Source organism: Equus quagga, chromosome 22 (assembly GCF_021613505.1).
Source record: "Equus quagga isolate Etosha38 chromosome 22, UCLA_HA_Equagga_1.0, whole genome shotgun sequence".
Classification (NCBI taxonomy): Eukaryota; Metazoa; Chordata; class Mammalia; order Perissodactyla; family Equidae; genus Equus; species Equus quagga.
Window position 1 is genome coordinate 14,155,904 of NC_060288.1, and position 18,393 is coordinate 14,174,296.

At 36.5% G+C, this 18,393-nt stretch overlaps 1 protein-coding gene across 4 annotated transcripts in view; it reads right to left on the bottom strand.

The window, feature by feature from the left end:
• The window catches only part of ERI1 (exoribonuclease 1), a 95,755-nt gene that overhangs the window by 61,931 nt on the left and 15,431 nt on the right, over window positions 1-18,393 (bottom strand). For 3 of the 4 annotated variants that reach the window (XM_046648413.1, XM_046648411.1, XM_046648412.1), the window contains exons 6-7: window positions 17,971-18,085; window positions 7,986-9,397 (exon numbers count right to left, since the gene is read on the bottom strand). In XM_046648413.1, coding sequence (XP_046504369.1) covers window positions 9,155-9,397; window positions 17,971-18,085 — 358 coding nt within the window. In that variant the 3' untranslated portion in view covers window positions 7,986-9,154. Of the gene's footprint in view, window positions 1-7,985; window positions 9,398-17,970; window positions 18,086-18,393 lie in introns of those variants that run through there. The other variant, XM_046648414.1, reaches the window with a different exon arrangement.

Consider the following 18,393-nt stretch of genomic DNA (forward strand, 5'->3'; position numbering starts at 1 on the left):
GGCTATCATGTTACCGCAGTTAATTTCTTACTTACTAATGGACCTTTTATATTGCTCTAGATCAAGCAGGTAGGGGTAGGCAAACTTTTTCTGCAAAGGGCAAGACAATACTATTTTTGGCCTTGCTGGCCACATGGTTTCTGCTGCAACTACTCAACTCTGCTATTGTAGCACGAAAGCAGCCAGAGATAACATGCAAACAAATGAGCATGGCAGCTGCGTTCCAACGAAACTTTTATTTATAGAAACAAATTGGATAATCATATACTCTTCACATTACCAAATATTATTCTTTTGATTTTTTTCAACCATTTAAAAATGTAAAAACTATACTTATTTGTACGCCATACAAAAACAGGCAGCGGGCCAGATTCGGCCCCTGGGTGGTTGCATGACAACTTCTGCTCTAGATTAACAAGTCCAAGGGCTTTGGAAAGTTTGGGGAGGCAGGGCGATTTGAAAAACAGGCACACCTGGGAGATTCTGCAGGCTCGGTTCCAGATCACTGCGGTAAAACAAATATCACAATAAAGCAAGTCACATGAACTTTTTGGTCTCCCAGTGCTTATAAAAGTGATGTTTACATTATACTGTAGTCTATCAAGTGTGCAATAGCATTATGTCTAAAAAGCAATGTACATACCTTAATTAAAAAATACTTTATTGACAAAAATGCTAATCATCTGAGCCTTCAACAAATCGTAATCTTTTTGCTGGTGGAGGGTCTTGCCTTGATGTTGATGGCTGCTGACTGATCAGGGTGGTGGCTGCTGAAGGCTGGGGTGGCTGTGGCAATTTTTAAAAATAAGACAACAATGAAGTTTGCCAGATGGATTGACTTGTCCTTTCACAACATCTCTGTAGCATGTGATGCTGTTTGATAACATTTTACCCACAGTAGAACTTATTTCAAAATTGGAATTAATCCTCTGAAACCCTGCTGCTGCTTTATCAACTCAGCTTATGTAATATTCTAAACCCTGTGTTGTCACTTCAACAGTCTTCACAGCATCTTCACCAGAAGTAGATTCCATCTCAAGGAACTGCTTTCTTTGCTCATCCATATGAAGCAACTCCTCATCCATTAAAGTTTTATCATGAGATTGCAGTAATTCAGTGACATCTCCAGGCTCCACTTCTAATTCTAGTTCTCTTGCTTTTTCCACATCTGTAGTTACTTGCACCACTGAAATCTTGAACCCCACAGTCATCCATGAGGGTTGGAATCCACTTCTTCCAAATTCCTGTTAATATTTTGACCTCTTCCATGAATGGTGAATGTTCCTTTTTTTTTTTTTTGGAGAGGAATATTGGCCCTGAGCTAACACGTGTTGCCAATCTTCCTCTTTTTGCTTGAGGAAGATTGTCCCTGAGCTAACACCTGTGTCAATCATCCTCTATTTTATATGTGGGACACTGCCACAGCATGGCCTGATGAGTGGTGTGTAGGTCTGTACCCAGGATCCAAACCTACAAACCTTGGGCTGCAAAGTGAAGCATGCAAACAACCACTATACCACTGGGCTGGCCCCTTGTGAATGTTCTTAAAATGGCATCTAGAATGGTGAATCCTTCCCAGGTTTTCAATTTACTTTGCCCAGATCCATCAGAGGAATTGCTGTCTAAGGCAGTTATAGCCTTGTGAAATGTATTTATTAAATCATGACTTCAAAGTTGAAATTACTCCTTGATCCATAAGCTGCAGAATGGATGTCGTGATAGCAGACATGAAAACAACATTCATCTCATTGTACGTCTCCATCAGAGCTCTTGCTGACCAGGCACATTGTCAATGAGCAGTAATATTCTGAATCTTTTTCTGAGCAGTAGTTCTCAACAGAGGGTTTAAAATATTCAGAAGGCCATGTTACAAACCTGTCATTCAGGCTTTGTTGTTCCACTCACAGAGCACCAGCAGAGTACATTTAGCCTAATTCTTATGGGCCTTGGTACTTTCAAAATGGTAAATGAGCATTGGCTTCAACTTAAAGTCATCAGCCGCATTAGCCCCTAACAAAAGTCAGCCTGTCCCTTGAAGCTTTGAAGCCAGGCACTGACTTCTCCTCTATAGTTATGAAAGTCCTAGATGGCATCTTCTTCCAATATAAGGCTGTTTTGTCTACACTGAAGTTATGCTGTTTGGGGTAGCCACCTTCATTAATTACCTTAGCTAGACCTTCTGGATAACTTGCTGCAGCTTCTCCATCAGCACTTGCTGCCTCACCCTGCACTTTTATGTTACGGAGATAGCTTCTTTCCTTAAACCTCATAAAGCAACCTCTGCCAGCTCCAAACTTTTCTTCTGCAGCTTCCTCACCTCTCAGCTTTTACAGAATTGAAGAGTTGGGGCCTTGCTCTGGATGAGGTTTTGGCTTAAGCGAATGTTGTGGCTGGTTTATCTTCTATCCAGACGACTAAAACTTTCTCCATATCAGCAATAAGGCTGTTTCACTTCCTTATCATTCTTGTGTTCACTCAAGTAGCACTTTCAATTTCCTTCAGGAGCTTTTCCTTTGCAGTCACAACTTAGCTAACTGCTTGGCACAAGAGGCCTAGCTGTTGGCCTATCTCAGCTTTCAACATGCCTTCCTCACTAAGCTTAATCATTGCTAGCTTCTGGGTTAAAGTGAGAGACGTGCAACTCTTCCTCTCACCTGAACAGTTAAAGGCCACTGTAGGGTTGTCATTCAGCCTAATTTCAATATTCTTGTGTCTCAGGGAATAGGGAGGCCAGGGCAGAGGGAGAGAGATAGGGGAATAACTGATCAGTGGGGCAGTCAGAATACACACAATATTTACTAAGATCGCTGTCTTATATGGGCGTGGCTAGTGGTGTCCCAAAATACTACCATAGTAACATCAGAGGTCACTGATCCCAGATCACCATAACAATGAAAAAGTTTGAAATATTGCAAGAATTACCAAAATGTGACATACAGACACGAAGTAAGCAAGTGCTGTTGGAAAAATGGTGTGAAAAACTTGCTCGAGGCAAGATTGCCAGAAACCTTCAATTTGTAAAAAATGCAGTAGCTGCAAAGTGCAATAAGCAAAGTGCAATAAGACAGGTTCGTGGTGCAGAAGAAAGAGAAAACTTCTAAATATAATAGAAAAAAAGATATTTAATGCTGTCGTTCACTTATTAACACAGGACTCAACTAAATGCAGAACATTTTTGGAACCACACACTGTTGGAATCAAAGATGTAGAAGTCACAGTCCCTGCTCTCAAGCTTATACTCCACAGCAGCTTAGAAACTGAAAGTCTCCATTCCAAATACAACAGATCCTATCAGGCTTTTGTGTGCACACAGGCATCCTCACAGAAGAGGCAGGTGGTTTATTTGGTGATCCCACCTGTAGCCTACACCAAACGTGCACTGCTATCTTGACGATCCTACTTCCTTCGCTTCTCAGTAACTTTACTACCAGCTCTTTTCCTCTCCTCCAAACTATTAGGTTTTGCATGATAATTTGGGGATAACATTTATGATGATGTACTAAACAGAGCGAGTCAACTGGTCCTACCTTTAAAAAATGACCATTTAAACAAGTCTTCAAAGATACCATCTCCCTTTTAATAGATAACATGTTAGTGACTTCTACGGTTTTTCATTCCAATCCAGGTAGAAATTTGTCCCTAGGAGGCAGGTTAAACAGGCCTATCTTTAGGCAAAAAAGACACATCAGAAAGACTTTTTCACAGCAAATGTTTTGAAGTATTTTATCCAAAAGAATACAAAACAAGTAAAATACAGACAAAATATGGTGCTTTGGTATATACCTCAGTTGGTTCTAAAGACTGTGGATTTGAAATAATACAGCAGAAACCCAGTATGCCAATGTGTCATAAGTGAAAAGTAGAAAGCAAAGAAATTAACACAGTTAATGATTAAGGAAAAAACAAAGGGTTGTTTGTAAGTAATAAATAATTATTAATAAATATTACTATCATTGTAATATATAGTATATATCACAGTATTAATAAACAATAAAAACTGACAAGTCTAAAATATTACTAATATTTTTAATTTTCTGGAATACTAAATGGCATTCGCTTCTCAAGCATTTTCCTTACAAGAATGAGCAGTACTGAATACCTTAAAGCCAACAGAACACAACAAAAATCAAAAAGTAGAAAGAAGTACTCCTGACGTTTAAGATCATCTCATCAGAACAGGCATCATTAGTCTCAGCAAAATCTAACAAAAACTCCATCTGACACAAGGAATACTAACATACTGCAATAAAAGTTATGTGAATGTGGTCCCTCTCTCTCAAAATATCCTATTGTACTTATCACGCTTCCTCTTCTTGTGATGTGAGATGATAAAACGCCTGTGTGATGAGCTGAAATGAGGTGAATGACACAGGCATTGTGACGTAGCATTAGGTGACTACTGACCTTCTGACAAGAAATCAGAAGGAGGATCACTGCTTCCAGACCGCAGGTGACCATGAGTGACTAAAACTGCAGACAGCAAAACGGCAGATAAGGGGGGACTACTGTACGGGGCACCATCAAATAAAACAATATTCGCATTACGGGAGCCCCAGAAGAAAGGGACAGAAAACTTATTTAAAGAAATAGTGGCTCAAACTTCCCAAATCTGGGGAGAGATATGGCCATCCAGGTCGATGAAGCAATAAGATCCCCAAGCAGATTCAACTCAAAGAGATCTTCACCAAGACACATTATAATCAAGATCTCAAAAGTCAAAGAAAAACAAAGAATTCTGAAGACAGCAAGAGAAAAAAAGACTCCTCACATCCAAGGAAATCTGATAAGGCTATGAGCAGAAACCTTGCAGGCCAGGAGGGAGTGGGATGATATATTCAGAGTGCTCAAAGAAAAACCTGTCAACCAGGAACACTTAACCCAGCGAAGCTGTCCTTCACAGATGAAAGATGCAGACTTCCCAAACAAAAACTGAGGGAATTCATCACCACTGGACAGGACTTACAAGAAATACCAAAGGGAGTTTCTTCAAGCTGAAATGAAAGGACACCAATTACTAAGATAAAAATATATTAAAAGTATAAAATTCACTGTAAATATGGGAGTAAATATATACTCCCATTCGAAATTCTCTTTTAATACTGCCGTGGTGGTGTGTAAATCACTTTGAACTCTAGCATATAGGCTAAAAGACAAATGTGTTAAAAATAACAACAGTTCCAATTATTTTGTTAATGGATACACTATAGATAGATGCAAAGTGAGACATCAACACCATAAAATGTTGGGGGGGCAGGTGAAAGTGTGGAACTTTTCGTATGTAATTAAAGTTAAGCTGTCATGGGCTTGCTTAAAATAGACCACTATAACTGTAAGATGTACTATGAAAGTCTCATGGTGATCACAAAGCAAAAACCTCTAAAAGATACACAAACGATAAAGAGAAAAGAATCAAAGCATATCAACACAAAAACCCATCAACTCACAAGGACAGGAAGAAAGGAACAAAGAACTACAAAACAACCAGAAAGCAATTAACAAAATGGAGATAGTGAGCCCTTGCCTATCAATAATTACTCTGAATATAAATGGTTTAAATTCTCCAATTAAATCACATAGAGTGGCTAAATGGATATAAAGATATAAGACCCAGTAAATGCTGCCTAAGAGAGATTTACTTAAGCTTTAAGAACGCTCATAAGTTGAAAGTGAAGGGATGGAAAAAGATACTCCATGCAAACAGAAAACAAAAGAGAAAGCAGAGGTAGCTATATTTATACCAGACAAAATAGACTAACTTGAACGCTGTAACAAGAGAGAAAGAAGATCACTATATAACGACAGAGTGGTCAATTCATCAAGAGGACACAACAGTTATAAACATATATGTACCCAACATTGGAACACCCAAATATATTAAAAAGTTATTAACATATCAGAAGGCAAAAACACAGAGCCATGTAGCAATAGTAGGGGATTTCAATACCCCACTTTCAACAATGGATAGATCATCCAAACAGAAAATCAATAAGGAAATAATGGACTTGAATGACACTTTAGACCAAATAGACATAACAGACATATACAGAACATTCCATCCAACATCAGCAGAACACACATTCTTCTCAAGCGCACACGGAACAGTCTCCAAGACAGATCAAATGTTAGGTCACAAAGTAAGTCTTAACAAATTTCAGATCGAAATCCTATCAAATATCTTTTCCGATTACAATGATCTGAAGGCAGAAATAAAGAACAGAGCTGAGAGGTTCAAAAATATGTGGAAATGAAACAGCACACCCTGAGCAAGCAATAGGTCAAAGAAGAAATCAAAAGGGAAATTAAAAAATATCTTCAAACAAACAAAAGCGGTGTATATACACACAATGGAATATTATTCAACCATAAAAAAGAAGGAAATCCTATCATTTGCAACAATGGGGCTAAACCTGGGAGGGCTAAGTGAAATAAGCCAGATGGAGAAAGACAAAGTACTGCACAGTATTACTTACACACGGAATCTTAAAAAAAAAAATCAGCTAATTTCATAGAAAGAGAGAATAGAACAGTGGTTGCCAAGAGTTGGGGATGGGGGAAATTTGGCCCAAGGGTCCAAATTTACAGTTACAATAATAGGTTCTGAGGATCTAATGTACAGCATGGTGACTATAGTTAATAATATGGTATTGTATACTTGAAAGTTGCTAAGAGACCTTAAGCATTCTCATCATTAAAAAACAGTTAACTATATGAGGGATTTACGTGTTCAGATCTTGATAATCATTCTACAATGACTATCAAATCATCATATTTATTCTTTAAATATATACAATTCTATTTATCAGTTATTCCTCAATAAGGTAAAAAAAAAAAATGGGGACAGTAAAGCATCACCAAATAAAATATTTGCTTGAGCCAAAAGGGTATTGAGAGCTTATAAGGCTGAATGTCTTAAAAAGAAATACAGGGGCCGACCCAGTGGCACAGTGGTTAAGTTTGTGTGCTCTGCTTCGGTGGCCCGGGCTTCACAGATTTGGATCCCAGGCACAGACCTAGTACGGTTCATCAAGCCACACTGTGACAGCATCCCACATAAAACAGAGGATTGGCACAGATGTTAGCTCAGTGACAATCTTTCTCAACTACAAAGAGGAAGATTGGGAACAGATGTTGGCTCAGGCCCAATCTTCCTCACACACACACACACAAAAGAAATACAAAATGAGCTTGTTCGTACTTGGCTACTTAGCAAAAAAAAAAGGCAAGGAAATTAGCAGATTGATGTAAACAAACAAAATAAAAGAGGAGGGTAATGTAGTATTCTTTGCCATTCTCAGAATTCCCAACTGAAGTTTCAGCTATTGATGAGCGACTCTGGAAGCTGATGAGAGAAGTAGTTTTGCTATGGCATGGAGTTTGAAGGAAATTCTGAAAAACTTTCAGGAATACCTTACGGTATATTATACGGTACTATTTGGGGATCACAAAAATCTCAGCATATATCCATGTCACCCCCAGAGTTTACTGTATAAACCTAAAACATCTCAAGTTCCTTGTTTTACTGTACTCCACATGCCTACCCTTGTGCCTTCCGTTAGCCACTTGTTATTCTTTATTATGCAGAATTCTACAACTACACTCAAAGGCAGAAACATTCTTTCAAGTAAGAAACCTACAGCACTGCATAGAGAATTGTCATACCAAGAAAAATGTCTACTTTTCTCTTACACATCAGGGTTGGAAACCCCCTATAAAATTCATTCAATTAGGGGCCGGTCCCTGGCCCAGTGGTCAAGTTCACACACTCTGCTTAGGTGGCCCAGAGTTTCATCGGTTCAGATCCTGGGCGCAGACATGGCACCACTCATCAAGCCACGCTGGGGTGGCATCCCACATAGCACAACCAGAGGCACTCACAACTAGAATATACAACTATGTACTGGGGGACTTTGGGGAGAAGAAGGGAAAAAAAAAGAAGACTGACAACAGATGATTGCTCAGGTGCTAATCTTTAAAAAAAAATCATTCAATTATAATATATAAATCATCAAAATAAAGTAGCATTATAACTATTAAAAAGTAAAAGAAAAAAAGCAAACAATGTCAAAGAAATTGTTCCATGAAAGCCACAGGGAGAAATTCAATTCTGAAACTATTTTTCAGAATTCTGAAAGCATTTTCAGCTTCTAGATAAGAAGAGTTTTATTTTCTCAACTCCATAAACACATTTTTGTTTTTAGAATTAGTTAAAAACTAACTACTTAACATTTAGTGATCACTATGTAAAATCAGTTTTTAATAATAAAAACATAAGATATGGTAGAAAGCATGATTTGACTTTATTAACCTCACTCATAATGTTGAATACAAATGCAAAATTAAGTGGTGACTCCTAATTTTAAGTCTATTTCAAAGCATGGTCTCTTCGATTTAACTATTAGGGCCGACAGGTGTTATGAGAGGGAGGGGAACCAAAAAACCAAGCTCAAAAAACCCCACTGATTTATCTCTGTGTTATAAAGTTTGAGCTACAGCCCTTATATTCCTTTAAACAGTGTTCTCTTCTCACTTTCCACTAATCTCATCAGTAACTGAATTTTTAACCGGACCCTATAATCCATCACGTCTTCCAATTATGAATTGAAAAGAAATCTAAGTAGATATGTGTACAAAGTACTTCATGAAATTTACCACACAGCTCAACTTCACATATAAACTTCGAAAATTAAAAGGACTATGATATTCTTAAAACCCAAAGGCTAGACTAGGCCCACCTTCCAATCTTTTCTGCATTTTAAGAAATGATTTGACCTAATGATGTTAACATAGAAATACATCATATATCTTAGCATCAGTAAGATATGACATTCAAAGGGAGAGCCAATAAATCTTTGCATTTTAAAACCAAAAGGAACACATCTTGGACACAAATTATAAAATTCGGTTCTAAGCAGGAACTGTTACCATGTAACAAATACTGCTCATATCAAAAGTGCTGGTGACAAAGAATTTGATATGCCCTTCCCACAAAATCTGCTCATATACATATATAGAGCTATAGCTGTAATAAGATTTTAAATGTTTAAGGTGCTTAAATTTTGCACTGCAGGACTAATCCAATAAGCATTCATCGGCTGTCTCTTTGTAGCAACTCCAGTTAGAGGGAATGATCCACAGGCAAAGGGCAAAAACGCTGTTATTTTCTAGAATGTGGCATTTGTGGAGCTGGAGTGCCCTCTATCGGTAATGAAGAAGACACACTCATTAGCTGTCCTGCGTGCATTTTCTCATTAATTCGGAGTTCACACCCATCCTGAAGCATTCGAACTGCTATTCGGGCAATGTTCTTAGAATCGTCAAGACCACTGTGAGGCCGCCCATCATAATCCATTCCTAGTTTCTCAAGCATTATTGTCAGTTTGGTTTGGCTTCTAGGAACCTGAAAAATAAACAGCTTGGTAAATAATTCTTTAGTATTCTGTAAGTCACTATGAAGTGGAAAAATAAGAAACTGATAATTAACAGTAATAGCTAAATAAAGTTAGGCAAAGGGCAAATACTCCTGGTCAAATGAAGCAAATAACTAACTCACACTTTTGGAGCTTTAAAAAAAAGATCCTAGAGTTTTAGATGAAAATACATATAAAGAGATGGAATCCTTAAGACGTGAAAAGTCTACAGTTTTGTAATTTATATATCATTTATGAAAGGAAATGTACTGTTCTGGATGTCTAAGTTGAAGCTCTCTACCTTTTTAACCCAAACTAATGTGTGTGGTATTTTTCTGTAATATATATTTTCACTTGACTAACTCCTCAGACAGATACACCAAAACACACTTAGCCTTTCTAGATGACTAAAAATAATGAAGATCAAGAAGAAAAGACAATGTCATGGGGTATTTTTCAACCTATTTAAATATCTTCTCCATTTTGATAAATATAAAAATCTCACACACTCCTCCAATTCCAATATGCCTCCCTGCTTTTGAGAAGCACTGTTCTATCTTCTGCACATCCCTATCAGGAATCAGATTCAAGCTTTACATTCTGTAGTTGGTATAGCTGTGTCACCTATGCATCTTGAAGCCGCAGCTTCATCTGGGAAATGAGAACAACAGTTATACTGTTTACTCACTGGGTTATTGGGAGAATCACAAAGGAAATGACATAAAAGCCCCATAACAAACATCAATAATTATCCTAAGCTGTAATACCACAATGCATTCTGGGCCTTCCACTAATCATCACCTAGAAAATGTGCTTCTAAAAATAACTTTTCCGAAACAGTGAATAACTTACATGAAATGAACTATTCCTAGAAAAACACAATCTATCAACACTGAATCATGAAGAAAAGAGAAAATCTGAACAGATATATATAAAGTAAGGTGAACTGAATAAGTAATGAAAAACATCAAAAACCTTCCAACAAAGAAAAGCCCAGGACCAGACGGCTTCACTGGTGAATTCTACCAAATGCTTAAAGAAGAATTAACACCAATCCTTCTCAAACTCTTGCAAAAAATTGAAGAGGGAACATTTTCTAACTCATTCAATGAGGTCAGCTTTACCCCGACACCAAAGCCAAAAAAGACACCACAAGAGAAGAAAACAAGAGACCAACATCCTTTATGAATATTGGTGCAAAAATCCTCAAGGATACCAGCAAACTGAATTCAGCAGCACATTAAATGGATTATATACCGTGACCAAATTTATTCCTGGAAAGAAAGGATGGTTCAACAAGTGAAAATCAACGTACCACACCACATTAAGAGAATGAAGGGAAAAAACACCATCATCTCAATTGATGCAGAGAAAGCATTTGATAAAACTGCATTCTTTCATGATAAAAACACTCAACAAACTAGGAAAACTAGGAAACTACCCCAAAATAACGAACGTCATATATGAAAAACCCACAGTAGAACATCATACTCAATGGTGAAAGGCTGAAAGCTTTTCCTCTAAGACCAGGAACAAGACAAGGATGCCCACTTTCACCACTTTCATTCAACACAGTATTGCCAGTTCTAACCAGAACAAGGAAGGAAGAAAAAGAAAAGGCATGCAAACGGGAAAGGGAGAAGTACAGTTACCTCTGTTTGCAGATGGCATGATCTTATACGTAGAAACTCTGAAGACTCCACCAAAAACTGTCTGAACCAATAATCAAATACAACAAAGTCACAGGATACAAAATCAACGTGCAGAAGTCAGTTGCAATTCTATACACTAACAATGAACAACCCAAAAAGGAAATTAAGAAAACAATTCCACTTCAACAGCATCAAAAAGAAAAAACACTTAGGAATAAATTTAACCAAGGAGCTGAAAGACTTGTACACTGAAAACTGTAAAACGTTGCTGAAAGAAATTAAAGACACAGAAAGACATCTGTGTTGATGGACTGAAAGACTTAATATTGTCAAGCCATCAGTAATACTTAAAATGTTCTAGAGGTTCAATGCCATCACTAAAAAATCACAACAACATTTTTTGCAGAAATGGAAAACCTCATCTTAAAATTCACTTGGAATCTCAAAAGACCCCAAATAGCCAAAATAATCTTGCAAAATAAATTGGAGGTCTCACACTTCCTGTTCAAAACTTACTAACAAAAGCTACAGTAATCAAAATAATATACTGGCATATCAACATATTGACCAGTGGAATATAATAGTGAGCCCAAAAATAAACAAACTCTTAAGTGATTTTTGACAAAGGTGCTGAGACCGTTCAATGGGGAAAGGACAGTTTTTTCAACAAATGGTGCTGGGAAAACTGGATATCCATACACAAAAGAATGAAGTTGGACCTTTACCTTACACCATATATAAACATTACCTCAAAATGGATCAAAGACCTAAACCTAAGAACTAAAACTATAAAACTCTTAGAAGAAAACACAGGGGAAAAGTTTCATGACACTGGATTTGGCAATGATATATTGGATATGACACCAAAAGCAGAGGCAACAAAAGAAAAAAATAAACTGGACTTCATCAAAATTTAAAACTTTTATATATCAAAGGACACTATCAACAGAGTGAAAAGGCAGCCCACAGAATGGGAGAAAATATTTGCAAATCATATATCTGAAAATGGAGTAAGAACCAGAATTTCTAAAGAATTCCTAAAATTCAACAACAAAAAATCTGATTAAAACATGGACAAAGGATTTGACATTTCTCCAAAGAAGATATACAAATGGCCAATAAGCACATGAAAAGATGTTCAGCATCATTAATCATTCTGAAAATACAAATCAAAGCCACAATGAGACACCACTTCATACTATTAGATAGCCATTATAAAAAAAAGGAAATAGAAAATAAGTGTTGACAAGGATGTAAAGAAATTGGAACCCTTGCGCATTGCTGAAGAGAATGTAAAATGGTGCAACCACTGTGCAAAAACAGTATAGGAGTTCCTTAAAAAATTAAACAGAGAATTATCACATGATCCAGCAATTCCACTTCGGGGTCTTCCCAAAGAAATGAAAGCAGGGACTCAAACAGATATTTGCACATCCATGTGCACTGCAGCATTATTCACAAGAGCCAAAGGGTGGAAGCAATCCAAGCGTCCACTGACAGCTGAATGAATAAAAATATGGTACATATATACATACAATGGAATATTATTTGGCCTTAAAAAAGGTAGGAAATTCTCAAACAATGGTATATATTTAGCCTTACAAAGGAAGGAAATTTTGACACATACTACAACTTGTACAAACCTTGAAGACATTATGCTAAGTGAAACAAGTCACTCACAAAAGGACAAATACTTTTTTTTTTAATTGAGTTAAGGATAGGTTACAATCTTGTGAAATTTCTGTTGTACATTATTGTTTGTCAGTCGTGTTGTAGGTGCACCACTTCACCCTTTGTGCCCACCCCCCACCCCACCTTTCCCCTGGTAGCCACTAATCTGTTCTCTTTGTCTACATTTTTAAATTCCTCATATGGGTGGAGTCATACAGAGATTGACAAAAGGACAAATACTATTGATTCTACTTACATGAGGTACCCAGAAGAGTCAAATTGATAGATACAGAAAGTAGAACGGTAGCTGACAGGGGTTGGAGGAAGGGGTAATAGGGAGTTACTGTTTAAAGGGCACAGAGTTTCAGTTTTGGAAGATGAAAAAGTTCTGGAGATGGATAGCGGTGATGGCTACATGACAATATGAATGTTCTTGATGACAGTGAACTATACACTTAAAAATGGTTAAAATAATACCATGTCTACTCAGACAAGGGAAACAAAAGAAAAAATACACAAATGGAACCACATGAGACTAAAAAGCTTCTGCAAGGCAAAGGAAATCATAAACAAAACGAAAAGACAACCCACCAACTGGGAGAAAATATTTCAAATCATATATCTGACAAGGGGTTAATGTCCAAGGAGACAGATTAGTGTTACCAGAGGGGTTGGGGGAGGGCAAAAGGGGTAAAGGGGCACATATGTATGGTGACAGAGAAAAACTAGACTATAGGTGGTAAACACGATGCAGTCTACAGAAACTAACATATAATAATGAACACCTGAAATAATACAATGTTGTAAACCAATACGACCTCAATTTTTTAAAAAAATGATTAAAATGGTAAATTTTATGTTCTGTACATTTTACCACAATAAAAAAAAATCTCAGAGATAAAATGAAAAGTCCTGGATAGTGCTAGAAAAATAGTTAACTCTATTACACAAAGGCCAGTTCATTCGCTCATGTTTAAAATGTAAACTGTGTGAAAACCTGGATAAAGAACACATCAGCTTCACACTTCCACTGGCCTAGCAAGGAAAAGTGTTCAGCTAGGTGTCTGACTTGAAAGGTGAGTGGCAGGAAACTAGGTGGCCAGATTTTGCCAAGAGGTTTGAAGAAGAGCTGCAAAAACTAGCCTACTTAGCAGATACGTTCATCACATAAACCAACTGAATAAGTGCCTGCAAGACCCTGGAGAAACCATGTAACTTCAAGTGACAAGACTCTTGGATTTGAAAGGAAATGGAGTCTTTGGAAATATCATAGTGCAAAAGGAAATCTTAAATATTCATGCTTTTGTGTGCGCTTGATAGTGAGGAAAGCTAATAGCAAGTCTCAAGACTTACTGAAAGCCACCTGGAAAACTGTAGAAAATGAGTATTTTCTTCTCTTTCAACACCCGACTACGACTAAGCAAAGAATCTTATCTCTGAATCTTCTGCTCAGCCTGAGAATTTGACTTTGAGAAAAGAGCTTTGTAAGGTAGTCTGACACCACACTGGAGATGAGACTGACTGATCTGCTGCTAGAAAAGTTGTAGATTTCTGCAAAAGAAGAGCGTCCTGTCATTTATAGGAAAGCAATGAACATTTCACTGCATTTTTCAACTTCTTATATGTGTAAGCAAGCTTTTTCTTGCTTAACAACATGAAGAGCAAGGGCAGGACTCTAATTTCAGTGGAAAATGAAATGCCTGTGAGCTCATCTCAAATTTATCCCAAAATTGAGTTATCTGTACAGAAAAAAAAAGAACAAAAACAAACTCAGGTTTCACCTTAAAGAGATATATTTCATTCTTTACTTTTACTTCAAAAACATTTTAATTTGTATATAGAACTATAAAGGAAGTAAAGAAACTAACACATTTGTGTAATTTTGTAAAAGGTAAGCCTACATTTGAGTCTGATCGTGCCAGAAAGAAACTTTTTTATTTTCTAAAATGATGTGTAAATTATGTCTTAGGCTGTATTTTTATTCATATTGCTCCAGCACACTTACAGAAAAAAATCAAACTTTATTTTAAGTTTAAGCCAGTTATTTAACAGGATGTATGACATTTGCCTTACAAGTTTTTTAAGTTTATGAAAAAGAAAGAAAGAGATTAATTTCAAGCTTAATTATCCATCTCCACCCTCCAGTCCCAAGAAACACTGGGTAAAAAGTCACTTTTAATTTTACAAAGGAGAAAAGAATACTTTGTACATATCATATACCAAAGACCATACCTTGTTAGCACTGTATACAGCACATATTTGTGATAAGACTTTTGCATCTACTTGAATAAGGCAAACCAAAAAAAAAGAAGAAAAAAATTTAAAAAGGAAAACCTAAGTTTCTTCAACTTATACTACTAACTGGCATTATAGTTGATATCTGTTATGAAGAGGAGAAAATCATGCAGAAAAGAGCAGCCTAAGAAATTGGCCAACACAAACAGATCCACAGAAAAACATTATTCTCTACTCAAAAGAGCACTGGCAATTTTACTGCCTTAATATATCTAGAACTTTCTGAGCACTCTAATGCACGGCGAGCTGTAGATGTTTTTATGCAGACCTGAAAATTATTTTATGGTTTTGTTAATTATTAATAATTATCTTTAGAATAAATTATTCCTCTTAGTTAAAGGTTCGAAAAAGATGCCCTAATATAAGAATGCATTACCACCTGGGAGTTGTAGTAAAAAAAAAAAAAAAAAAAAACACCTAAAGATGATCAAGCCCCTATAAATTTACATGAAATACACAAGAGAGAGGCACATTTAAAACCACATCACAGGATACAATTAGCAAAATCCAAACTATGGGAAACTCTACAGGACAAATGGCTCAGTTTCTTAAAAAAAAAAAAAAAACATGGCTAGAGGGAAAAAGGAGGTGGAAGAGGAACCAACTGCAAATGAGTGGACCTTCTTCTGATCCTGATTCAACACACAAAAGGTAAAAGAAAATGAACTATTTATGATAATTTGATGACATTAAGGAATTAATTTTTTAGCTGTGATAATGGTATGGTGGTGATGTTTTTTAAGAGTCCTTATCTTTCCGAGTTAAATCTTGAAATGTTCACAGATCAAATGAAATATTGTTTAAGATCTGCTTCAAAAGACTAAGGAAAGGGGAAAGCAGGTGGGGATACAGATGAAACAAAGTTGGCCATGAGTTTATCACCGTTAAAATGGGGTCACCAGGGTTCATCAGACCTGTCTACTTTTGTACATGGTTGTAATTTTTTATAACCAACTATTTTTAAGAGATCACAAAATGAGTGAAAAGATACATCCACTAAAAGGAAAAAATATTTATCAAATACAATCAAGAGAATAATATCCAAAATAAGGATCTACAAACCAATAACAAAAGGACAAACCACCCAATTTTTAAAAAGTGGGTAGAAGATTTAAATAGGGACATCACAGAAGGAAGAAATTCAAATGGCTAACAAAGGAAAAGGAGCCCAGCCTCATGAGTAATTAAGCAAACACACATTAAAACCTCAATGAGATGGCAATTACACATCCGTTAGATTTACAGTGAAAACATCCGGCAATACCAGATTCTGGCAAAGACCCACTGGAGCAACTGTAAATTCACTCTCTTCTGGTGAGAGTGCAAACTGCTACAATCTCTTTCGAAAACTATTTTTGCATTATCTAGTAATGTCAATGATGCACACATCCTATTACCCAGCAATTCACGCCTAGATTTATACCCTGGAGAAATGAGTGCACACAGACAGAAGACAGGGACAAGAACATTTACAGGAGCACTGTTCACAAAAGCCCAACTGAAAACCACTCAAATGGCCAAAGTAGAAGAGAGAAACTCTGGTATATTCACACAATGGAATTCTACACACAATAAAATAAATGAACTACAGCTACACACGACATGGAGGAATCTCACACAATTTTGAGAAAAAAAGCAAAATAAACAATACAGCCAGTATGATGCTAATTATATCATGTTCAAAAACAGGCAAAACTAAACTATATGGTAAAAGGATAAACATATAAATATTAAAGCTCTAAGGAAAAACAATAAAATGATTCCCATGAAGGCATGGCTTATGGGAACTCTGGGAGAAAGGAAGGGGGTTAAGTGGGTGGAAGTCACCAGGGATTTCACTCAAAACAAACTGTCAAATTCAACTTTTCTGTATACATAGTTCTCAATTTTAAAAGTGTTAAAACCACAAGAAAAAAATGCTTTTAAGAAAATGCACCTTTTCTCATGAACTTACTTTAGGATGTGCTTCACGAAAATGAGGCGGTAAGGGGAGAAAGAAGACCCAACACAAGATCTAACACACAACAGAGAAGCAAAGGAAACCTCCTACGCGATTTCACAAGAAGCCTGAAGAACACACAGCTCAGATCACAAGAGGATTAAACGTTCAGGAAGGTAGTTGCCAAGGGAAAAAAAGAAAAGGAAAAAAGAGAAACTGACAGACCACCAGAGAGTTTTGAGTACTGACAAGTGATTTACAGTTTGACTGGAGAGCAACGGGACAAGAAAACAACTAAAGAAGTTAATTATTAACTCTGGGGCAAGGCTGTGAACACCCTCTAGTCACAGGAATGTCAACACTGAATAATGGTTGGATTTAAAGGTAATGTAACTGTATTAGAAGGACGCGGGGAGGGGAAGGTCATGCAGGAATGGTGGCTTTTTAATAGAGCTAAATCTTCATTACCCATCGCAGGAACTTAACAGATAGCTCAAACTGAAAACTCACCAAATAGCATAAACATATAATTTAGAAATACAAAGGTTACTAGTATACGAAACAGCTTTCAAGAGCTCAAAGTGTTTGCCTCAGGAGAACAGGGACTGGTGAGGGCCAGGGCGAAAGACTGCAGTTTGTCCTAAGCTTTGCGATACTGTTTTAAAAATGTACATGATACCTAGGTATCAACTTTGATAAAATTAAAGTTCAGTGGGGAGCATTTGTTCCACAAACAATCTACATATTGAACACCCCTATGGTTTCAAAGCTCTGTTATCGAAGATCATGTATATATAGTTAACCCATTTAAGTCATAGTATGAATGAGAAAAATAGCTTAACTTTCTAAACTCATATGAACATAATTAATTTGGAATCTGAAAAGTAACAACTAATTATATGGCCTTTTTCTGTGAAAAGCACCCAGTAAATCACGTTACGTACAGGTAAGATATAATAAATTTATCATCAAGAGCAATGTAGTCAATAAAATATAGAAATTTTACCTTGTAAAAGTTTCCATAGGACTTTCGAATATTGATCCACTTTTTAGCAAAAGGAGGATATTTGAGCCTGCTTAGCCGGCACTGAATGTTCAGGAACTTACTCATATCCCACGAACTTAAAAATCAAAAACAGGGAAAAAAATGGATAAAATAAATGCTATACTATTCTTACAAATGAGTATGTTAAGTCATTCTATTTTTTATTTACACATCACCTTATATTCACACACAACATTAAGCTTAGAAAATTAACCTCTCTTCCTTCAAAATACTAATACAAAAATAACCTTTAAAAAAAGAAAAGTAGAAGTCAGGTGAATTAAATTTTTGCCACAAACTGATTAATTGTTATTAGGCTCATCTTGGTCATTTTTATGGTTCTGATTACCTGGGCAGATCTCTAGTTCGTTGAGTATTTTTTCA